A 24,148-nucleotide genomic window follows, 5' to 3' on the forward strand; every position below is an offset into this window, starting at 1 on the left:
GGAGGAACTCAAGAGTTTAATTGGGTGCTTCCAGTTGTGCAATATACAAAGGATGACCAAAAGGGAGGACATGGGCAATGGCAAGGACCCTATTAAAAAAAAAATAGTCATGTAGATTTCAGAAAAATAAAAATTCTAGATTAAACCCAGCCCCATATCATAAAAATCCCCTCTCTGCATGTACAATGACTATTACTATACACATGTTTAAAAATAAATGCCCACAGCCTGGAGTGCAAAGGGCAGCACCACAGCTGTGCTTTGTGGCAGGGGAATCTGTAGTGTTTGGTTTTTAAATTAAAATATAAATAGAAGCATACAACATGCCAAGAACCGAGTGGGTCAAATCCTCCTCTGCAGAGGGCCAGAGCAAGCAGGAGCAGTCCCTGCTAGGCCCAGTTATCCACTTGGTGTGCCCCAGTTCCTGGTGGGATGGGCAGCCCTGCCTGGGCACCACTACAGCCCGTTCTTCACCAGCTCGTGGATGCCATCCTCGTCAATGATCAGAGGCGTGCGGAACTCTCGGTCCTTCACCAGCTGCTCCAGGCCCTGGGGGATGAGAGTGGCTCGTCAGGAACACCCTGCACATCACCTGGCTGCCAAGCTGCCTCTGCCCCCCTCGTGTGCTGGCAGCCCCAAACAGCTCCCCAGTGAGGGATACGCTTCTGTGGCTTATCCCACATACGTGTGCCCTGCCAGCCCGGCCCATCCCAAGGGCCCCACCCTCTGCAGAGCCAGTACTCACTTCTCCTCCATAAGAGACAAGGGGAGAAATTTCACACTGGATTGGCAGGTCGTTTGCATCCTTCAGGCTGCAGAGAACAATACACAGTCAGGACAGTCAGGTACAGCCCAGGGGGACACAGACAGGCCCAACATCTGCCGAGGCCGGGCGGAGGGTCAGGGCTGTCTGGGCCCACGCAGGCTCCACCAGCACAGAGCTGCCCTGGGTTAGTTAAGCCTTGCGTGCTCTCCACAGAGGTGCCAGCTGAAGTTTAGATACCACCAGCAACTGAAAGGGAAGAGAGCTTTAGATGGAGCTTTCATGATGCCTTTCCATGTGTGCAACTACAACAGAGCCTGTGCCCCCAGCCCCGCTATTTTCAATACATGGAAACGAGTCACCCATTCCTTCTCCTCCTGCAGCCCTGGGGTGATGTGAGATGCACTCACAGACCACCTCCCCATAAAGCAAGAGGTCTTGCTTTTAGCCCTCTCTCGCTTAAAGCACAACCTGAGGACACAGGGTAAGCCCTTCTGCTCACTCAGAATCACTCCCTGCGGCACTGTCTGCTCCTCCTGCCTTTGTTAGATAACTATCTTGGCTCCTCTCTTCTGCTTGTGAGATGGAGCTGGTGAGCAAAATGCCAGAACCACATCAGTGCTGCCCACTGCAGCAGCACTGCTGGGCAGGGGCCTGTGTGGGGTCCCTGACCCTGCTCCTGCTGCCACCAGCCTTCGTAGGACGTGCTTGGATGATCCCTGCATCCAGCTGGCGTGTAAATCTGGGGGTGCAGCTGTGTGGACCCAACAAGCAGCCAGCAGCCCAGGGTGCCCCTTCCCAGCCAGGCACGGCAAAATGCCATCTGTGACAGCGCTCCCTTCACCCAGGTCAAAGCTCCTTCCTCTGCCACGCACTCACTCAGCCCTCTCCTGTCCCAGGTGTCAGTAAATAAAACTCACCCATTCCAACCCACACTGCTATTTACCTTGAATGTTAGATTCAAGATAGTAGTTTTAAAAAACAGTTGATATTAACTGGTAATGAAGGGTAGATGTGGGACAAGGTGCAGCCTTTCTCCTGCATGTTAACTAGTGTGACGGCTTAGTTATATGCCTGAAAACACCTGGAGTCTGGAATTAAAACAGAGATAAAACAGCTGTATTCCACCAGGAAGTACCTGAAGATAAAGCTTCTCAAAGAGTGGAAGGGAACAAGATTGCTTATGTGTAGTAGACTCTGTGAGTCATTTACACTCACCAGCTCCAAGTCCCAGCACATTTGTGCCTACAGAACATAACAGAAGAGTTAAAACTTCCCTTGTGTATTCCTGTAAACTGTCAAGCACTGAGCCAGGGGCTTTCCCTAGTGTCATGCTCTGGATCTTCCAAACTCAAGAGCTGGAGTCACACAAAGCCCAGCTGGCTGCTGTGCTCAGATTCACACTTGCTACATCAAAGCCTGCCTGACGTTTGCTTCATGTTTTTAATCCCGTTTTGGTCTGCCTGGACGCCTGGCGGACACCAGGAGATGGCAGCCATCCCCAGCTCTGGGACCGGCCGGGACCAGTCCCTGCCGTGCTGTGACAAACAGGGGAGTGGCATCAAAGGACGTGCCGGGGTGTTTGCCAACAGCACCCTGCCTGCGGGGTGACCTTTGGGGGCTGTGTGCAGTCAGCACCAGGCTGCTGCCATCCTGCACCTGTACCAACAGCATGAGCCCCATCCAGTTATCCCCTGCGGAAAGGAGCCCAGCAGGAGCAGAGCTGCCTGCCCCGCCACCATGAGAAGCAGCACCCCCTGTCCCCAGGGGTGACATGCCCCAGCAGCCACATGCGCCCCCAGCCCCGTTAGCCTGGCTCTGCCTGCAGCCTGTTAGTCCCTCAGCACGGCCCCGCCACCATGCACCTGGCACGTGGATAGTTACTTGTCATTGACATCTGCTGGGCTGGCAGCTGACCTTCCGTTTGGGATGCTACACGGGAAGAAACAAGGGTTAGCAAGGGGGCAAAAACAGAGCAAAACGAGTCTGGGGTCCACTGATCCCTAAAGAGGCTGGCGGGAGGTCTCGTGGTCGAGGGATGCGTGGATGCCAGCCTGGCTGCTGCACGGAGCTGCTACCGTGCTCTGTCTTTAGGGAGACGCCTCCCTCCTTGTAGCAGAGGCAACCTTGGCTGTGCAATGGAGGCTGGCAGGATTCAGTTCATAGGGGCTGAATTGAGAGGGAAAGCTGTTGCCAGCTGAGCACCACTCCTGTTGTCACCACACAGCTTACAGCCAGCTCTGCTCCATGGATCACCCATAGCTGGCTGGTTCTGTGACACTGTTATCAGTACTGGGATTGCCTTGTGCTTAATATCCAGCCTAAAAAGGAGCAGAAGTGACAGGAGCAGCAACTCACCGAGGGATGGCAGGGATGCGTGTGCCATTTTCATCCACGAAGTGCCCCCCTGCATTGAGAACCCAGCAGTGGTGCAGGGACATCAAGGCATGTCGTGCTGTGGTGGGGTTGTCCTTGCCGTTCTGGCTGTCCGCGTTCTTCAGGGGGGAGAACTCATCCTCACGCAGCACCTCGTACACCACAAACCTCCTGGGGGAACACAGCACGGGAGGGTGGGCTTTGGAAACTGTGGCTGCTTCCCCTGCCAGGGCGGCTGAGCTGGGCCCACACCCACGGGCTGTTTTCACAGCTGTGCAGGAGGGAGGGGAGGCCCTGGCTCGTAGGGTCAGCAGATGTTCCTCTGGCACAGGAGCAGGGCTCAGCCCAGCAAGCCTCCAGCTGCCATCCTATCCTGATCCCGGGGCATTGCCAGTGGGCACACCCTGGCACAACCCCAGAGGCTCTCGGAGCTTCCCCAGGGAGAGCCAGCAGCCAGCCTGGACCCCACGGAGAGCAAAGGACATACTTGGAAAACTGGAAGATGTCAAAGACAAACTTCTCCATCTTAATCCCATTGGGCTTCTCAGGTTGGACTAGCTGCCCTGTAGCGATGTCCACATATGGGATCTTCTTCTCAGCCACATGGTGCTGCAGCTGTGGTTCGTAAGTGCTGCAACAGGCCAAGACAGAGATGTCACCTTTCTGAGCAAGCCATGTCCCCAGCTCAGACACGGCTGCAGCGGGATGGCTGCCCTGCTCTTACCCTGGCTGCCCCAAGGCATGGGCTGCTCAACCCCACAGCAGCCAGGAGACAGCCCCACATGCCTGCACTCTGGAAGCAGCATCCAGATACGACCCAGAGAACCCTTATCTCAAGGAAGGGGCTGTACAGACAGGTGGGGGTCAGACCAGCTCTGCAGGGGCCTCATCCCAGCACGCCTGGAGCTCAACCAGCAGCAAGCAAGGCACAGCCAGCTCTGCCCAGCAGCAGCACTTCAGCACCAGCACTCCTGTCCTGGCACTGCAGCAGCAGCAGCTTACTTGACCACATCTTTGAGGAAGGCAGTGGTGAAGTAGTGATTGGCGATGTTGCCCGCGTTGAAGAGCAGCCGCCCGTCGGGGCCGCGCCGCTGGGCAGTGCCCAGGGAGATCTCGCTGTACTCCACCACCTGGTACACGCCGTCCACGCGGCACACCACGCCCACCGGCTCCGTGGGGTTCGTCTTCTCCACCACCTGCCGAGGGAAGCGCTGTCAGGGAAAAGCACCCGAAGCCCCATGCTTCCAACGCTCCCTTGGAAAGAGCAGACCCTACTTAGAAAGGCTTTCTCCTCTGCTGGGACGGGGCAGGGCTGGCAATGCAGGAGCCCTCCCCTCCCAGGTGCTTCTGGCAGTGGGGATCAGAGGATGGCAGGGCTGGTGACAGGTGTCAGACGCACCCAGAGGGCACAGCAGGATGTGGCACCGAGCGAACGTGCAGCTGGCAGCACACACGGATATTTTTAGCCAGCTTGCTCCTCACAACCAGAAGGCTGCTGGCTCAGCAGAGACATCCCTCTGACCTTCCTCTCCTCCTTGCACCTCACACACCTCCCTCTGGGTTATGAGATACCCCAGCAAATCCCTACCCACCACTGCATGCAGGGGCACAGGGCTTTCTCCTTTCTGCAGGAGGTTTATTATGCTGAGGTTTATTTCCTGTTTCTTTCATGCAGGCCAGGGGAAGAAAACTGCCTTCCCTTTCTCAGCACACCCTCTGAAAGCTGCAAGACCAGTAAGTCATTTCACCTGTTTGCCAGAGCCAAGCCAAATGCAAACAGAACCTTTGGCTGTCAAGCCAATCTTTAAGTAAAGCTCTAAGTGTGCAATGTCCTGTCCACAAGACATGGAGCTGGGTTCAGTGTCAGCTGCACCCAGCTGCATCCTGGTCTGGTGTCCAGGATGTCAGGCTGGGGACAGCTGGCAGCTTATGGCAGGGATCCTGTCTGCCTGTGCTAGCCACAGCCACCCAGAGAAGAGCTGCCCAGCATCTGGGTGTGTGCCAGGCAGCAACACAGGGCTCCCAAGCAGCCTCTTGACCCCAGGGGGACCTCCGAGCCCTGGGGCTGTTGGTGCTGTATTCCTGTGCAAGGCAGAAGAGCAGTGCCAGGCATCCTCCAGGATGCCAGGGGCAGGCAGGACTGTGGCAGCACATGTTACCTCACCAGTGAGCTCCAGGTACTTAGCTATCCCTCCTGGTTGTGGCAAGCCAGCAAATGAAGGGTGAAAAGTCAGGGAAGCCAGGCAAGGAGCAGGACAGACCCTACCCAGCTCTGAAGAAGCAGTGCCTGCCTACTCCCAAAACCATACCTTGGCCCCACAGTCTGCTCCCTTCTCCAAGCAGAATCCAATGAACCTGGGGTCAGCCACCTTCACCAGGATGTTGTCCACACAGTAGACATGGACACTGTGCACGCCCCTCCGCTCCATGTCGTCCACGATGCCGTGGGAGCCCAGTGCCCGGTACAGGCCCCCGTTGCCGTCTGCAGAGGGAACGCCCCACTGTCCGTCAGCCGCCCACGCCCACCCTCCTTCCCCACGGGCCCATGTGGAGGCCCTCAGCCCAGCACACCCCACCCTGCTCCTCCCTGCCAGGGCAGACACGGACACCTCCCAGCCCGAGTCAGCCCTGGGCCAGGCCACAGGGAAGACTGCAGTTCCAAAAGCTGCTCCTCAGCACCATGTCTCACCCCTGGCCACCAACCTGGTGCCATGGCAATCTTGCCCTTCTCCTCCAGCAGGATTTTCCCATCGAATCCCAGGGCAGGCAGCATGCCCTGCTGGAAGAAGATGACATTCTCCTTCTTCAAGCCAAAATACCGATGTTTCTGGAAGAACTCCTTGGTGGACTCCATAGTGCGGCCACTTGTCATAATGTACCTGTTGCAGAGTAGAAGACACCCAATGAGCAGGGAGGAGAGGCAGGATCTCACACCCCTCATCCCAAATGTGGGGAACACCCAGGACATGCTTTCCCCCCTCCTTCCACACTTAGGAGGATCTGACCTGCTGTGGTCTCAAGACAATGAAGGGTTTCACACATATCTCCAAAACCATACAACATCGTGCATGGGACATCCAGCTGCAGTGGCCAACTCTTGCCTTGTCTACAAAGCACCTCAGCAGCTCATCTCCTCACCCTCCATGGCTGCTGTACTGCATGGGGACATGAAAACCTTTCCCAAAGGGCCGTGGGACTGAGTCTGACAATGTGGGACCTGCCAGTGCCACCCTGAGCCTTGAAACACTTGCTCTAAGGGGCCATGCCCATTGCAAAGCGTTGACACGAAGAGGGGCTATGCCAGTCCATGGCCCTTGGGCTGCCAAAGGGTACTGCACCAACCCAGGCTAACCTCGGGCTGCCAAGGGGCTCTGCACCACCCCAGGCTAACCTCGGGCTGCACAGGGGAACTGCACCCACCCAGGCTAGTCTCGGGCTGCACAGGGAACTGCAGCACCCCAGGCTAACCTCGAGCTGCCAAAGGGAACTGCAGCACCCCAGAGGAGCACGGGCCGCTGACACCCAGAGGCTGCGCCAATCTACAGGACCCGGACCCAGCAGAGCCGGCTGGTCCCTTCCGACACCCCTCCGCGGGCCGTGTCCCCCCGAGGCCGGGGCTCACCAGGGGATGTGGCAGGGAGTGCCGTGCTGCTCCTCCGCCATCTGCTGCAGCCGCCGCAGGCGCTGGGCCTGGAGGTGGAAGAGAGTCTTGCGGGAGGGCAGCCCCACGTCGCACATGCCCTTGGGGTAAGGGACACCGAGGCGGGTGCCCTGCCCGCCGGCCAGCAGCAGTACGGCCACGCGGCTCGCCGCGATCTCCGCCAGCCCTGGGGGAGCAGACACGCGTGGGGCCCTCCGCGCCGGCTCCGCGCCGCGCCGAGCCCCGCCGCCCCGCGCACCTACCGCGGCTCTCCCAGCGCGGCACCAGCCCGCGGTCTCGGGAGGCGCTGCCCAGCACGTCCCGCGGCACCGGCTCCATGCGCGCATCCAGCCCTGCTGCCGCCGCCGCCGCCGCCCCGCCGCCGTCCCCGCGGGCGCGGCGGAAGAAGCGGTTGATCTCGGCCACGTCCATGCGGCACAGCTCGGCCACCAGCGCCCGCCGGGCCGCGCCGTCCAGCTCGGGCCAGAAGCGCAACACATGGTCCTGCCCGCCCGCCGCCAGCCGCTGCCGCAGCTCCGCCGCCACATCCCCCACAGCCCCGGCCGCCTCCATCCCGCCCGCCGCCGGGCCGCCGCCGCCCGCCGCCGCCCTTTATAGCTCCCCGACGGCCAATGGCCGGGGCCCGCGCCACGTGGTGCGCGCCGCTCGCCCAATCGGCACCGGGGGAGGGGCGGCACCGCCCACCCCCTTCGCGGCGCCCCCGCCAATCGGAGCGGCCGCTGCGGCGCCGGCGGGGGCGCGCGCCGCTGGCTGCCATGGCAACGTGAGCCACGTCAGCGCGCGGCCCCGGCGGGCTCGGGGGCGGCGAGAGGGGAGGGAAAAGCCCCAAACGCGGCCCCAAATGCGCCGGAGAGGACCCTGCGAAGCAGGAGTCAGCCGGGCCGGGAGCCTCCCGGCGTCAGCAGCGATGACACACCGCGCCCCTGCCGTCATCGGGCCGCGTGCTATCCCGGAATGACAGCATGCGCTGAGCCGGAAGGGAACCTCAGGGACACGGAGCCTGCACAGCAGGGCGCCCCCGCAGCCACACCCTGCCCTAAACGCCCCTGGAGCTCTGCCGGGCTCGGTGCCGGGACGGGCCAGCGTCGGAGCGGGCTGCAGCCAAAGCACTGCTCACCCGGCGCCCCGGCAGCGGCCCCGGGCCTTGTGCAAGCCGCAGCTCCCCGGGCCGGCCGGCGTTAGCAGCGGCTCTGTGACTGCCTGTGGGCAGCAGCGTTCGGGGAACCCTCAGGCCAGCGGCAGCGTGGGGCGTGGGGAAGCGGGGCTGCCGCAGGACGCCGAGCCCCGAGTGCCCCCACGGCGGGCTCCGGCCAGGCAGAGGCCACCCCCGCGTGTGGGGCTGGGGAAGGCTGCCCGGGGACGCTGTGGACAGCTAACTGGGAGTACAGTTAAAGAAAGGTGAAGATTTTTATTAGTGTCTAACAGGAGTTATAACAGTAAGGAAATTACAATCACAGTTACTGCTCCCTGGATGGAATGCAGTTGGCATGAACTGAAACGTATTCCAAGCTGATTTCCCATACAGACACATGCTAAGGGGGATGGAGTGCAGTGGGGAAGCAGAGTGGAGACAGACTGTGGAAATCCTCGCAGGGAAGGGGAACTCGATGGTACTTTGCAGGTGATACTTTGCATATCCTCTGTCAACCACAGGAGAACGGGAAAGATGTCCTGCTGAGCCAGCAGCTGTGGTGAAATTCCCCTCCTTCGTTAAAGCCCAATAATGATGTTAACAGCCCCTCCATCCCACAGCTACGACCACCCCTCACTGGAACTGGAAGGAGCTCTGACAGCCATGGTCTCCGAGCACAAATACCAGCGCTGCCATGGCTGGGTCACCCTCCTGTCCCCCACACCGAGGCCCTGCTGCTCGGTGACAGAACTTGCTCAGCCACACGCACATCTGTGTCCCAGAAGAAGGGCACGCTGGACAAGCAGCTCGTACTGAAGCATGGTTTATTAATCACCTGTACCAAGCACACATCTGCTCAGCAATGCTGTGTGATGGATACAACAATTGACATCTAACCCGAAGGGAGGCACGTGGTTACAGGATCCGGCACAGCAGCAGGAAGTGTACTGAACCCTCTAGAAAGAACCTGGCTACAACACCGAGCTCAGGCTACCTTGTTATGAGGCTGAAGACCAGTGAGAATAAAATTAGGAATACAGCTAAGATTGGAGCTGACTTGTGCTTTGGCCAGTGATTTAAACACCAGGTACCCTACAACTAGGGTAGGACTATGTAGGTCGGTGCTACACTGAGGGTTATTGGGGGCAGCAGCACAGACCTGGAACCTCAGAGAGCATCTGAGGGGAAAGCCTCAACACTTGGGCACCTCAAACAAGCAGTAATCTGGAGATGAGGAAAGCCAGGCCCATCCCAGACACACCACAACAGGCGCCTTGGACTGATCACCATGCACACTTCAGATACAATCTAGAGTTAAGGAACTCAAAGGTTTTAGCAGGGCTAAAACTTGTGCCAAGACACCAACAGTCACTGAGACACCAGAGTGAGCTTCATCTTGATAGACAAAGTCTTTGAAGGCAGAGCATGAGGAGTTAACAATGCTTCTAAATGCTTCTAAACCTCCCTGTACCCCACAGCCTGCAGAAGGGTGGATCCAGTGACAGCACAGAGATCAACATCTTCAGCTCTTGCCAGGAGGAATAAAAAGAAAAGCAGCTTTGGGCTTTTTTACCCAGCTCAGTGCTCAAGCCTGGTCAATGAACATCTGGAGAAAAATGTCTGGTAGCAGGAGTTTGCATCAGGAGGATTTATTTAGCTCCTGTTAAAGAAGCTGTACAAAACCCCAGCCAAACTCTGGTGGAAGAGCTGCCATGCTGCAGGAATAGGCTGTAGCTCCTCTCTGAAGATGAATCCTGGCCCAGCTCTATCTCTAATTGAAAGAATTCTGACTGAAAAAGTCATGCTTGAAAGATGACAGAGCAGCTCACAGTCCTAGACAAATGCTGTGAGAACTCTGAACACATTCAAGCTCCATACCCGCATCCCAGCATCTCCCTGTCCCAGCGCTGCTATCCGTGACAGCGCTCACACCCTGCACCCAGGGGAGCTCCCTGGGGCCCCACTGGGCTGGCACTCAGCAGGGCAGGAGCTCTGGGGTCTGCTCCTGCCAGCTCAGTGCTGCTGCCAGGGTGGCATTCAACATGTGCATGTCTGCACCAAAGCGCTCTGACCCCCGGCTCAACCCGCAGGGACAGCAGCACTGCAGAGCTGAGGAGGGCAGCCAAGACCCAGCCAGACTTTAAACACTGCTCTCCACACAGGAAAAACCCTCACCCAGTTACCACTCAATTCCTCCCAGACACTAAAAGGTGCTTCACTCAAAGCACAATTAAATTAAAAGCAATGAATCACACACCCCACCTATGCAAAGGCTGCTGAACAGCTATGTACACCAAAGCAGCATCATTCCCAGAAAAATCTGATCAGCAAATCACACCTTAAAACTCATTGTGGGATTTTATTTTTTTTTCTTTTCCCTGGCAAGCCCACTATCCCAAAGGCAACAGAAGAATTCAGAGATTGGTCCTTTCTGAGGGAGTTTGGTAAGGGCCACAGTAGACAGCACTATACACCAGCACAGAGAGCAACTCAGACTCATGAAATGCTACAGACATTGCATCTCCTGACACACCACGCACAGGGCAAAAATCAAGAGGAACTTTTAAAGTGTAGGATTCCATCAAGTCCAGCATCAGCAAGATGCGAACAGTAAACTGCAAGGTAATTCAGGTATTATTCCAGGGAAGGTCAGGGATGGTTCAGGCAGCTGTTGCAAGTATTTTGTCTGAAGAAAAGAATTCAGGAGGGCTTTCCTCCTCACTAAAACTGGGACCAAGACCACAAGCCAGAATACACTGGTGACTCTCAAACAGGGCTGTTTCACACTGTGCCCATCAGGAGCAGACTGCCCACCCTGAAGGAGAGGCTCTGCTGGGTGCATGGGTTTGGGAATCCGTGGCAAACAGCCTCTGCCTGCCCCGTGGCAGCAGCTGACTGAGCAGAGTGTGCTCTGGGGGAGTGATGCTGCTCACCACAGTGTCTTCCCCAAAGGCATGTGGCTGCTGTCCCTGGCACTGTGAAAGACCTTCTCCTGGCCAGTCCAGTCTAGTGACTGCTTAAGCCCTTTCCATACAGGATCTCAGATTGCCTCAAGCCCTTTTTGTAACCTTGGAAGGACCAAAAGTGTCAGTGCTTCTAATCTACAAGTCTTAATGGGTTAATGCAAAACCAAAATGCACAACACAGAAAAGCCAAGCGTGGGACCTACAACGGACAAATATTTGTTCTTATAAGACTCCCAAGGCAGGAGTCCTGCTGTGACACAAAGAATACTGTGTGCTGTAGCACTCCTTTCCAAAAATATCACCAAAAGAGCTTACATATCACAGATGATTTGGCATCAGAGCTAGGGAGCATCAGTGCCAGCACAGGGTCTGTGCTACAAAGATGAATCCACACGGCGGGGTTTTCACATCTACTCAGGCTACAAAGTGCTTACAGGTTGTGTTGGGACTGGGGCTGGCACTGCTCTGACCAGGTCTCCACCATCAGTCCCAGCCCACCCCAGGCATACAAGCAAGCTCAGCTCCCCACAGGCATCACCCACACGTCACTGCCCAGCCCAGCATGGCTCTGCTCAGTCACAAGGACAGGGCAACCCCAGAGGCTCAGCAGATCCAATTTCAGTGCCTCTCTCTGCTCTCTCAGACCAAAAGTCCTTCTGGTCTGGTTTAGAGAGGATGGTGTTTCTGCTGCTTTATTTCTAACAGTATCAACAAAAAGCAGGCAAGCCTTCCTCCTCCTCCAACACCAGAGAAGAGGATTTGGTTACAGGAGAGCTTAACAAAGAAATGCTCTCCCCGGAGCCAAGGCCAGCGCTAAGGCCAAGACTTGGGTGTCACTTCTAATCACTGAGAAGCCGTGGCCAGGATCTGCCCCTGTCCCCCTCCTGCCCCCGGGCAGAGCCACACCCCTGTAAATGAGCAAGCACAGCACACACACAAGCAGCCGAAAGCGCCCGGCCTCCTCAGCACATCACAAAGCAGCAGTAAAGTTTCAAAGCCCATTCAAGTCCTTTGCACCTCTCCTTCACAGATGACTCGGAAGCAGGGCTAGGAAGCTCTTTTACACATTCAACTGTAAAACACGTGAGGAAGAGGAGCAAGACAACTCTCCTGATTGTTGCTACTGCCTACAGCAAGTTTTGGTACAGATATCCTCTCTTATAGGCACTCAGTGGGTAAAACGTAGCCACAACAAACTTGCCATCAAAAATCCTTCCAGTCAGCATTTTTTGGGCAGCTTTGGAATCACCAGCATTTGCATATTCAACAAAGACCTGAAAAAGAGAGAGGAGAAGTAGGACTTCCAGTGCACCATGCCACCTGCCCCCTCCCACCTCTGCAATGGGGGAAACCATTCCTAAACAATTTTTCCCCTCCATCCTTGGTTGAGCAGAGAGCACAGAAGCTAAGAGCTGAATCTCCAAACTGGGATTTCATCTCCTGCTCCTCCATTTAGTAAGGTGGGAGAAAGTATGCTGGTGATCTATACCCTCAACAATTCCTCTCCCAGCCATTGGCTTCTCCTCTTCATTCCTTCCATTCATGCTAAAGCTGACTGGCCACCTCCCAGGTTAGCTAACCTTACATAACCAGGAAGGAAGCTGTGCTGTCCCTCAAAACAGCCATTTATTTTTAGCACTGCCATCAGCCAGGAGATTTCCAGGCCCTGAGCAGCAGTCCTGCAGCACATGGAGTGTACATAGAACACACAGCTTCTTCCCCCCATTCACTTACTTGGCCTTTACCAGGATTCTCCTTTGGAATAAGCAAGGAAACCACTGGTCCGTATTTCTGACACTCCTCCCTTATGTCCTCCAGGATATCTGGGAAAGGAAAGAGCTGTTGTCTTTCACTTTGCAAACCAGGGCGAGCCAAGAAACAAGCAAAGGCGAGATGAACACATCAACAACACCTGGACAACAAATATTCCTTCCCTCTCAATTTAAAATAAACAAGCACCAGGTGACAGCAGAAGCTGACACTGATTAATGGACATGTAATGAGACGAAGTGTGTGAAGTGAGGCTCAGGAACACAGACCCACAGACATGAACCTCCAGCAGCAGGTTCCAGCAGCCAAAGCACTGGGGATTTAGGAGTGCCTGCTATGGCACTTGGAGGAGGGGACTGAAGGAGCTGGCACAATCCCCCTTTGTGTGAGCAGAACTGGGCCTTTCAGCTCGTGTCCCCTCTGGTGTGTGCCGCTCACGGGGATCTGACAGCACACAGAAACACAAATCCCACACCATGGGGTCAGCACCCTGCCTGCCACCCACCACGCTTTGGGAACTCCAGTGAGAAATTTTAGCTCTCTGCTAAGATCTTGGCTAAGTTCATTAGCAGATTTTTAAGGATCTCTGCTATTGGGCTTCTGAGTCCTGTACATATCCAGCAGAAGCTCAGAGCCACAAACACATTGGGAATTCGGTGGGCATCTAACCAAAGAAGAAAATAATTTTTTTTTTTTTAATCTGGGATTCTTCAAGAATTCCCTACAAACTCTGCTTTCTCTCTCAATCTCAGTCTATTCTCTGTTGGTGCAGTTGACCCCTTGCAACCGAAGCTGCTCAGCTGGGCAGCTCTGTTTGCTGTTCTTGTGCCTATGAATTGGTCACCTGCTTGCTCTCACATCCCCAGAGCCACAGAAAACAAAGTCTGTAAAACAACACTGCTATATGAGAATTGCACCAACCTTCATATTCTTCTTCACACTGCAGAGAAGCATCACTTAGAACATTTAGCAGCCTCAGCACAGGTGTGGGGAGCATCACCAAGTCTTCAATATGGGGAGCTGTTTGACACCCACAGAATTAAAGAAACAAAATCACTGTCAAAGGGGCAAGCAAAGAGGAAGATGACTCAATACACATTGTGATACTCAAGCACTTACTGCTCTCTGCAGAACAGTTTTGCTTGTCTCCACTATTAACTGCATTTATAGTCTGAATTCTCCATTTCCATCTTATCTTTACCTGTGCACTGAGAGACTCTTCCAACGGGTTCAGTGCACTCTGCAATTATTCTGATGCTAGCATCTGAAATTGCTTTTCAAATGAAAGCTAAAATTATGTCTACTTAGCCCAGTCTCAGAAACTGATGTGACCTCAAGAACTGTGCTAGTTGAACAAACTACCCCATATATGTATGGAGATGTGAGAAGATCAAAGGAATACTCTGCAACTGCCTCTCCTGTCACTGCTCCCAGATGAGCTGAAAGCAGGCTGGCCAGCTTCCCTAATTCCAATTCCTCAGCTGAACTAAGGCACAGGCCTCATATCTCCTTAGAATATCTTTTAGTTCTTCTCTGAACACCACATAAACCTCCCTCCCCTCAAAATCCAACTGCAATCCACTGTTTTGAAGAGCACCATACTTCAGCTGCTTAAACAATGCAATGGTGTAGAATTGGGCATGGCCACAAGGTGTGTGAGCAGTGATCCTTGAAGGACTTCACAGGAGCAGAAATAAAACCCTCTGGGTGCTGGACATGGGGCACTTGGCTCTAGAAAACAAGCAGCTCCAGGATGGCCTGGAACAGGGCAGCACAGATGCCACTGTGGGAGAAGGCAACAGTCAAGGAGAAAAGGCTAATGACAATCACATTCTGAGGATAATCATCCCTCTAGAAACCCAAAGCCACAGGGACAGTGTCACTTCTGCAGAAAAAAAAAGCTTGATTTCATGTTCCTGTACAATAGTGACAGGCCATTAATGAATTTAAGATCTGGGCACCCAACTTGCAGTACTTGGAGAATGTTGATGTGTTTATTTGTTTTGGGAGCTACTGCAGCTGAACATAACAGCAGGACCTCACAGCTCTGCCACTTTACAGTGAGAGGGGAGAGAAAAGGAAAACGGTTTCATCTCTCCAGCCTGAGCCTTCTGACCATGGCTGCAAAGTGAGCTGTTATTTTCTAGGAAATACTTTCCCCAGCTAAGCACACAATGCCTGTGAGGAAGCTGACATCTCTGCCAGGCACAGTCAGATGTTGATCTCACAGTGCAGGAAGAGATGCAAGGCAAGCACAGAAGCTGTAAATCCCCTGCCTGTCATGGAAGAGCCCTCAGGAAAAGCTCAGAGTATTAAATTACAGAGTATTAAATTAAATTACAGAGTATTAAAGGCCTTATCAGTGCAGATGATGCCCAGACAGCTCCCAGGGGCAGCCCTCTGAAGGAAGGTGCTGTCTTCACACAACCAGGCACATTCCAGCTACTAGTGCACCTCTAGGATTATTTGCAACCAAGACACATCAGATGAACTGAAGACTGAAAGAACATTTAAGTGTGACCCTTTATTTGCAGAATCATAGAATCGTTTAGGTTGGAAAAGACCTTTTAAATTATGAACTCCAACCTGGCATGGCCAAGCTCCCCACTAAACATGTCCCCAGATGTACCACATCTACACATCTTTTAATGGGCATGGTGACTCCACCACTTCTATGGGCAGCCTGTTCCAATGTTTGACAACCCTTTCCTTGAAGAAATTTTTCCTAACAAGCAATCTAAATCTCCTCCAGGACAACCTGAGGCTGTTTCTTCTTGTCCTGTCACTTGCCACCTGGGAGAAAAGACAGACACTAAAGTAAATCTGTCCTTCATTTCATGAGAGTTTTTCCAGAGAGGGAGACAAACCAGCCCCTAGAACTGAGACACCTGGTCTTCTTGTACCCAAGTGACAAATCCATTTCTGGCAATCCTCTGCCCTAGGAGGTGCTTTCTGCCCAGCTCCTCTGCAAATGACAGGTGACACCAACCACACTGACAACACAGGAAAGAACTTGATGAACTGGAAAGTCAAGACTTAGCTGTATATGACAAGGAAAGCTATTCTCAGCTGTCTTTGCTCTAAACAGAAAAGCTGTGTTCAAGTAAAAGGCAATGACAGGTCATTTTCTGACTTGCTAGGAAAGCAGCAGTAAATGCTTCTTTGTGCAGACAAGCATATGTGCAAGTCTGTCAAAGAAAAGAAGCAGCAAAGAGAACTAAGCAAAATGGAAGCTGTTATATAAACTCCAAGCACTAACCACAGAAGCACCTTCCTCAGTACAGTCAGAGCTCTGTGTGTTTAAAACCAGCCCAGAGGGCACTGCCAACACACAATTCCCTCTGCTCCAAAGCAGTGCTGGCTGTGAGGTTCAGCCATGGAAGACAGCTCTGAGTAGAACAGCTCCAGCTTCTGAGACACATGTGAAGTCTGGAAACAGGAATGAGTTTGTCACCTTTGCCTGATATACAGAAATACCAGTATCTATAAGGAGCAATACTTAATAATTTTGGCTGCAAGGTGCACCAAGGGGCTTTAGAAAAGCAGGGCTAAGATTCAAGGGGAAATGCTAGCTCAGGCTGCAGCATTAATTCAGGCTTCAGAAAAGCTGGATGCACAGCTCCTCACTGGTGCTCTGGAAGGCAGACAAGCTCTGGAGAATGCTACTCAGTTGCACCTGGACCAGAAAACAGGGAAGGACACAAGCCTGAACAGGGAGGTGTCAGCCCACCTTTGCTGACTGCCTGCAACACACATGGGGAGGTCTTGAGGAAACACCACTATTTTATTAATTCAAAGGGACAGCATTAGATGAAAGCCACAGTGACATCTGTCCATGATGTGCCACACAGGTTACTGCAGGCAGTCACTGCAGAACCTGGCTGCCACCAAAAACCACCTGTGCAGGGGCAGCAGCAGATGCCACCACCAGCCCATGCCCAAGGTGCTCACATTCCTGGAGATTTCTGAACTGGGAAACAGTTGGTGTAAGAAAAGCCATCCACTCACCATAAACAGCACTGCATTCTTCAAATGCACCTCAACAGTCAGAATGTTAGGTAAATATCCTGGTTATTTCTGTGCCTCAGATGAATGTGCTGCCAATACACTCTTGGATCAGAGTCCAGCTAGGAAAAAGTGACAGCCTGTGGGGCTACAGGAGTAAGGCAGCACTGAGAGCACAGGCATCATCTGACCTCCCTCCTGTGGCACCATGGAGAGCTGGCAAGTGCCACAGAGGAGCAGCAACGAGGCCAGGCCAAAAAACAACAGGTAATTGCCCTCTGTGCTGCTTCCAGCACAAGCTGAGAAAGTCCTGAGCAGGGGCCATAGGCACAGCTTACCAAAGGGAATGCTGAAGAATGGGCTGCATAAAGCCTTCTCAGCAGAGGCTCGTTTTCCTTGGTCACAATGAAGCATGCTGTAAGAGAAGACACCTTTATGTTCATGCATGTGACATTCCTGCACTGACACATTCCCCTCAGGCTGGAAGCCAGCATAGAGGAACACCCCATCTTTGGGGTGGTTATGGTACAAGGAGAAGAGTGGGGAGCACATCTTGCAATTTGCAGCTGAAGCACACCAGAAGGATCCCCTGAAAGCATTTTGGGTAGATGGAGGAGCAGGCTTTCCTTCCTGATGTCCCTCAGCACCAAATACTGAGAACTGCTCACTTACAAGTCCACAAGGAGCACAGCATGTTCCAGCTCCACATCCTCAGGCCATTCATCCCACATCTCAGGCATACATGCAGTCTCATGAGAGTGATCACACTCCAAGGTGCTCCCACATCTTTTCTCAAATGGGGTTCAAAGCAGCTAATAATAACCCAGAGCTTGCCTGACAATATCCCTAACTTGGCTTTACCAGGGGCTCCTAATGCTATTTGTGCCAAGTTGTGTCTTCTTCCCTCTGTAGCCTCAGAGCACAGTTACAAGACAGTGAAAACAACACCCCTGGCAGACTCCTCAGGAGAGTTGCAAAAGTGCCTTTGAATCTTGGCAGCAGTGGAGAGCAGCACTTTCTGCCCCCTCTCTCATTTTTATGATAACAATCCCCAAAAGCAGCAAAGTCTGCAGTTTTCTCCAAATACAATCTCTCAGCTGCAAGTGCAAAGCACTGAAACAGCAAATGATCAACATCATGACTGACACTCTCTATGTGCTCACTCCAAATGGTGCCAAAATCTGAGGAACTGAAACATCTCCGCTAATGCTTGCACTTGTTACCAGCACAGGGGGAGAGAAAAAGGGGAGGGGAGGAAAAAAGGGAAAGGGGAGGGAAAAAAAAGGAAAGGAAAAGGGGAGGAAAAAAAAAGGAAAGGGGAAAGGGGAGGGAAGGGGAGGGGAGGGGAAGGGAAGGGAAGGGAAGGGAAGGGAAGGGAAGGGAAGGGAAGGGAAGGGAAGGGAAGGGAAGGGAAGGGAAGGGAAGGGAAGGGAAGGGAAGGGAAGGGAAGGGAAGGGAAGGGAAGGGAAGGGAAGGGAAGGGAAGGGAAGGGAAGGGAAGGGAAGGGAGGAAAAGGAAAAGGAAAAGGAAAAGGAAAAGGAAAAGGAAAAGGAAAAGGAAAAGGAAAAGGAAAAGGAAAAGGAAAAGGAAAAGGAAAAGGAAAAGGAAAAGGAAAAGGAAAAGGAAAAGGAAAAGGAAAAGGAGTGTTAGATGTGGGCTCAAAGTTGCTAAGAGTAAGGCTTGACTTTAAAGAGCACATCCTTAAAGAACAGTTATCAAATATGCTGTGGTACCTTTTGATAAGGTCTCTGAGGTGATAAGCTGGAATGGCTGAATTAACCACCCCCTCACTGGCAAATATGCTATCAATGATGGCAGAACTGTTTGTCTGGGAAGAAAAAGAAACAGTGATTAGGGAGGTAAGACCAGACTGTGCAAAGCCTGCCATATCCCATCGTTTTGCAGAGTGGATGCAGAGGGCTGTGGCTCTCTGGGGTTTTGTGAGAGATCCCCAATGCCCCTGGGGTTTTGTGAGAGATCCCCAATGCCCAAGCCTCACACATTAAACTAGCAGGCTCACATCAAATCAACCTTTTCCCATTTGCCAGCAAAAGCTGGAAATTTCCACATGCAAGAAACTTTTCTGTTGCAGTGGAGATTTTGATGGTGAAAGGATACTCCTTTTGGGAAGAGGAGCACAAAAAGTTATTTCACTCAGAACAGAGGACAGGCAGGTTCCAGGCTCACAATACAGAGCTTTCCTCTTGTTTTCTCAGGATACAGACTTACAAGAAGATCCCCAAATTAGAGCTAACATTAAACTAAAGCCAGCAAATAATTCCTCTGCCATCATGCTGCTGAACTAGCTGACAGTCATCAGGCATTGGTTTTGTTCTTCCTCCTATGCCACAACTACAGCCAGCACAGCTTGCCTACCAAATCTGGGCAAGACCCAGGCTCCAAACAGAGACTCCTGGAACACCCCTATTTCATAACCTGAACACAAGCAGCATTCAGACAAGCCAGTCCCACGGAGCAGGTGGGTCTTTAAGGCTCAGGAATCTTAATTCGCAAGACAATAGGATTAGATAAACATCCTGGAAACACTACCTAGTTGCCAGGTGCTACCTCACAAATCCAGATTATGAACAAGAGGCAGAAGGATTCATTTGGGGCAAGCAAGAAGTGTCTCACCTTCCATTCCTGAGATTGGACTGTATGTTTCAGTTTCATTCCTGAGAACATTTCCAGTAAAACGATTCCCAGGCTCCACAGATCCACAGCAGAGGTACACTCTGTCTCACTCTGGAGCCCTGCCTGTGCCAGGCAGTTCTGCAGCTCTGCCTCTGGAGCCCGATACCCGTCTGTTTGAATGTATTTCACATCCTACAGGAGACAAAACACAGGGGAAAAGTTGATTTTCCACACTCAGGTTCTCCACTCTATCCTTAAATCAGTTCTGATATCCTTCCAAAGGGGTCTCCAAAACACTATTGCTAAATTGACAGAAAGCACTGTAGAGCCAGTTGTGCAAGGCAGGCAGTTCAGCTCCCTATACTGCTGTGCTGAGGGAAAAGCAGGACTGTCTGGAAGAAAAACATCTCCCAGCAAAGCAGCACTAACATGTGGTTAGTGCTGGGACACACAGCACTGCTGGGAGGAAGGGGCTGGGTGTCCCTGTGGACTGGCCTTTTAACCTCTCCTACACGCAGATAATGCTAGAAATTTTGGAATAAGGGTTGAACACCCACAATGTGCTCCCACATGGGCTGCCTGAGAGCACACACAGCCCTGTCTGAGCAGGGAGCACCAGGAGCTGCTGCCATTGCTCAAGTGCTGATGTTCTCTGGAGGCAAGCAGCTGGAATGCTCAGAGAAGGAAATCATCAATGGCACTTCCCATGCCCCTCTTCCATCTGCCCTTGAAGCCTCAGGTGCTGCACAATCAGCACCTGCCCAGCTGCTGTGGCTGGCACAGTGAGAGGAAATGCCCACGCTGGAGCTGCCTGCTCCAAGGAAAGGAGGGAATCACAGAAGAATTATAGAATCACAGAGGTGCTGGCTGAGGGGCTGCTCTGAAGGCTCCAGTCCAGTGTCCTGCTAACAGGCAGTACCTGCTCAGTCAGCTGTGGCTTTGTCCAGCCAAGTCTTCTATGTGTCCAAAGACAAACTGCTGGGTCTTTTCAACATGTGGGGGCTCATTTTAGACACGCTGATGCAACACAAGGAATGACAGAAGAACATGCAAGTCTACTTCCTCCTGGATAAGGCATAGGATTAGGAATTCTTACCATGAGAATATATTCAGACCAAGATTATGTGGTTCTCTGACTGAAAGTTTACTGAAGACATCTTCCAGCAACAGAGCTCAAAAGTGCTTTATGAACTTAAAAATGATACACAAATTGCTCATCCTTGTCCCTCCTCCTATCAGTAGGGAGCAGAACCTCCAGCATGGCAATAGCAGCAACTTGGCAGGCCCCCAAACAACATTTAGAGATAGAGAAAACACTGTGATCAATGGCACCAGCAAAAAGACAGAGGGAATTTCACTCCTACCACCTAAAGCATTTTGAGAGCTCTAAGAGGTTGGAACTTTGCTCTGTGTACAACCATTCCCTGTTAAACACCAATGGCAGGAAATTTTGTGTAAGGATAAGCTTGGCATAAATAAAAGCATGGTCTTTGACTCAGATAAGGAAATTATGCATGCAGGCTGTGGCCCAAGGCAGGGGTGGGGACAGGACTCTGGTACCTGGTGCACATTCAAAGCAAGGTCAGAAGGTTCACACATACAACCAGCATGGTTTTGAGAAAGGGCAAAGGAAACTCAGCCCAAAGAAAGCAGACTGGAAGAAACCAAGGAAGCAAATAAAACACGCCATCAACTATTATGAGGCAACTCACACAGCAAGCAGCAAAACACAGGCCTGAATTAAATAAAAATACCTGCATTAGACACAGGACACCAGGAGTGTGTATTTTGCTGACAGACAGCAACAGATTACCACCAGAAACTCAGCCAAGAATGTGGGACAACTGAAGACAACACGGGGGAGTTAAGAAGTCCAAACATTAAAAACAACTCCTGTACCAAAGAATTCAGAGATAAGTCACCCACACAACCCCCTGATATTCACAATCAGTGGGCTGTGCTGTCAATACCAGGTAAACCAGTAAAAAAGTATATCAATTTAAAACTGCTAAGTGGGTAAAGTGCATGGAATAGGGACAAACCAGGACACTGTAGGAAGGCACAGAAAAATTTGCCATCTATCACCCAATGATTAAAGGCTAGTGTGCTGCAAGGTTACCTGATGGAAAAGCTTTACTGAGACTCCTCACAGGCCGCTACTGAGAGAGGGAGGAGTGAAAGGAAGATCTATCAAGCCAACAGCAGAATATCCTGAGGCTCTTTGCTTCCATCAGAAGCCATGGAAGAGAGGAAAATGGGCAAGGACAAACAACTCAGTAGCACCAAAACAAAAGTGACAGCAAGGAGACGGAGCAGGAGATCAGCAAACGGGACAAAGAGTACAACAGACACTGCCCACCCAGGACCAGACCACGGACTTTTGATTCGTGTGGGAAAGAAACATCCAGACTTCCTGAGGAAGGGAGGCTGCTCAAGATAGGGTGAAAGTAAAGGCAAGCACAAGGACACTGCCAGAGATAACACACTTGGCCAGGGAGGCTGATGGCAAAGCCTGGATTACTACGACACATGGTAAGGGATGATAAAGGGGAATTCTACACTTCTGAGTGCTCCCACTCGTCTGACCACATAAAAACTAGCAAACCTTCCAGGAAGCTGAGACACCACTTTTCTCAGTGCATCACTAACATTGGAATTTGTAGCACAAAGGCTAAGACATCAACAGAAACCAGAGACATGCAAGCAGAATGGAAACACAGCTTCAGTCTCTGGGGCAGACATAACTTCAGCCTTTCCAGTTAACCCTCAGCACCAGCTCAGCTCCTACTCTGATCAGGTCACTTGGAAAACACCACAGAGCCACACAACTCAACACAGAGCCATCTTGCCTCAAGAGTAGCACATTCCAAACCTGATTCCCCTCTTTGAAGCTAAGTCCAAAGTCAATGAGCTTAAAGCACTCCTCCTCTGCACTCCACAGGATGTTGCGTGGCTTGAGGTCTGCGTGCACATAGCCTTTGTGGTGCAGGAAAGCCAGGGCTTCCAGGACATCTCGGGCACAGTGCTGGATCATCCACATGGAGCAGCCCTGGTTGCTGGAGTGCAGCAGCAGCTCGGACACGCTGATGTCCAGCAGCTCCAGGAGCAGACAGCGGGACGGGCCGTTGGCAGAGTAGTGGTTGGTGAACACGCCATAGAGTGTCACTACAACGAGACACGGGGACAGGCGTGGGTAAGGACAGCAGCCAGCACCTGCCACTGTTCCTCACCGCAACAGCAGCTCGGATGGTTTGTAACGGGTGATGCTCAGAGAGATGGAGAACCAGGGAGGAAGAAGCAAGGGAAAAGCATTTCACCCCTCCGAGCTTCAGAGGACAGGCTGGTCCCACAACACTGCTACAGTGACAGGGCTGAGCACTCCTGTTCAGAAGGACAGTCTCTGGGACATGGATGAGCACATCCCAATGGGCAAACTGGACACTGTGCCACTCTTTAGAGACCTGTCACTGTCACCCAGTGACAGACAAACTTTGCAGAGTGGGAACCCATGTGCTGTCTGTGTGTCCAGGCATTAAAAAGCATTTCATGCCAACAAAAAATATCAGTGGTGGGTGAACTTAGGCACTTCCAGCAATCACCTCTGACACACAGCTTCCTCCCTTCCCTGGCCCATTCCCACCCAGCAAGGCAGCCCTGGAGCTGTAGCACAGTGGGAACACACCGTCCCACAGCCGTCCTGCAGGGATCCCAGTCCTTGCTGGGGCTCTGGCACCCTGCCCAAAGGAGGGCTCCAGGGTGCCCCGCCTGCAGGGACCCCTCTGCCCATCTCTCCTGCCCACCCTGGAGATGTCACTGCAGAACCCCCAGCCGGGGAAGAGGTGGGGTACCCAGGAGCACTCACTGCAGGGAAGCTGCTTTGGGGTGTCCAGGCGAGGGGCCCTGGAATCTGCCCACCCAGGGGTGCCAATCCGAGGGGCACACTGGCCTGGGGATGCGTCTGGGGGCATCCTGTATTCCCAAAGCAGTCGGGAGCTCCCTCCCCTGGCTGCGAGGGCGGTCTGGAGACACCAGTCTGGCAGGGGGAGCCTGCCCTGGGGGTGCTCTAGGGACAGAGGTGCCCGAGCAGGGTGTGGGGGATCGGGGGGCAGGGGTACGGGGGTGCCGTTACCGATGTTGCGGTGCCCGCGGAGCTGCTCGAGCGCGGCGCGCTCCTTGCGGAACCCGTACTCGGCGCAGTCGGCGGCGGGCGGGCGGGCGCCGGGGCGGCGAGCGGGCCCGGGCCGCGGCCCCGGGGGCGGCACGAACTCCTTGACGGCGCCGGGGGGGGCCCGGGGATCCCCGCAGCAGCGCACCCGGTACACCGAGGCCGAGGAGCCGCTGCCCAGCGGCGCCTGCACCTCCCACAGCCGGCCCAGCGCCTCCAGCAGCGGCGGCGCCGCGCCCCACGCGCACCCCGACATGGCGCCGTCCCGCCTCACATCGCCGTCCCGCCGCGGCCCCACCGCTGCCCCGGCACCGGCACCGGCCCCAGCCCCGGCCGCCGCCGCGCTCCGGCCGCCATGACACCGGAAGCGGGGCGGCACGGCGGCGGCGCCGCCCTCGGCGGGGAGGGGCCCTCGGCCCGGGAGCCAGCGGCTCCCCCGGCAGCCGGGCCCGGTGCCCTCTGCCCCGGTACGGGCGGAGTCCAGCGCCCTCAGCACTCGCGGGGGTCACCGCCCTCAGCCCAGACACCAACCAGGGCTTCCGCTGGGGTCCCGTCTCCCCAGTGCCCCGAGGTCCGGTCCCCTCAGCCCGGCCTCCAGTACCCTCAACAGCCTCAGAGTTCCGTCCCCTCAGCCCGGGCTCCGGTACCCTCAACAGCCTCGGAGTTCAGTCCCCTC

The 24,148-nt window shown here is 53.7% G+C and overlaps 2 protein-coding genes across 3 annotated transcripts; both read right to left on the reverse strand.

The window, feature by feature from the left end:
- UAP1 (UDP-N-acetylglucosamine pyrophosphorylase 1) lies at positions 1-7,352 on the reverse strand. Its single transcript, XM_059477733.1, has 10 exons — positions 7,043-7,352; positions 6,762-6,966; positions 5,843-6,018; positions 5,449-5,621; positions 4,142-4,335; positions 3,627-3,770; positions 3,122-3,310; positions 2,648-2,695; positions 746-812; positions 1-549 (listed from the first exon to the last, which is right to left on the reverse strand). Exons 1-10 carry the CDS (start codon positions 7,350-7,352, stop codon positions 457-459), a joined length of 1,599 nt encoding a protein of 532 aa, XP_059333716.1. The 3' UTR covers positions 1-456.
- On the reverse strand, positions 5,597-23,804 carry UHMK1 (U2AF homology motif kinase 1). Of its 2 annotated transcripts, XM_059477736.1 has the most exons (10): positions 23,437-23,804; positions 22,180-22,472; positions 19,308-19,499; positions 18,407-18,501; positions 17,012-17,088; positions 13,590-13,688; positions 12,633-12,721; positions 12,100-12,172; positions 5,843-6,018; positions 5,597-5,621 (listed from the first exon to the last, which is right to left on the reverse strand). In XM_059477736.1, exons 1-9 carry the CDS (start codon positions 23,726-23,728, stop codon positions 6,008-6,010), a joined length of 1,221 nt encoding a protein of 406 aa, XP_059333719.1. In that variant the 5' UTR covers positions 23,729-23,804; the 3' UTR covers positions 5,597-5,621; positions 5,843-6,007. The 2 variants fall into 2 exon arrangements, with proteins under 2 accessions (XP_059333719.1, XP_059333718.1); XM_059477735.1 differs by lacking the exons at positions 5,597-5,621; positions 5,843-6,018 and having other exon boundaries at positions 8,740-12,172; positions 23,437-23,799.
- Between the last annotated feature and the right edge of the window lie 344 nt (positions 23,805-24,148).

Source organism: Ammospiza nelsoni, chromosome 9 (assembly GCF_027579445.1).
Source record: "Ammospiza nelsoni isolate bAmmNel1 chromosome 9, bAmmNel1.pri, whole genome shotgun sequence".
NCBI classification, from domain to species: Eukaryota; Metazoa; Chordata; class Aves; order Passeriformes; family Passerellidae; genus Ammospiza; species Ammospiza nelsoni.

Coding starts and splice junctions, on each gene's coding strand:
- UAP1 (XM_059477733.1), bottom strand. CDS start 7,352: ATGGAGGCGGCCGGGGCTGTGGGGGATGTGGCGGCGGAGCTGCGGCAG. Junction 5,622..5,842: donor CAAGATTGCCATGGCACCAG/GTTGGTGGCCAG, acceptor TTCCCTCTGCAG/ACGGCAACGGGGGCCTGTAC. Junction 2,696..3,121: donor CGCATCCCTGCCATCCCTCG/GTGAGTTGCTGC, acceptor CTTCCCGTGTAG/CATCCCAAACGGAAGGTCAG.
- UHMK1 (XM_059477735.1), bottom strand. CDS start 23,728: ATGTCGGGGTGCGCGTGGGGCGCGGCGCCGCCGCTGCTGGAGGCGCTG. Junction 17,089..18,406: donor CTCAGAGACCTTATCAAAAG/GTACCACAGCAT, acceptor CTTCTCTTACAG/CATGCTTCATTGTGACCAAG. Junction 13,689..17,011: donor ATTCTTCAGCATTCCCTTTG/GTAAGCTGTGCC, acceptor GGTGTCAAACAG/CTCCCCATATTGAAGACTTG.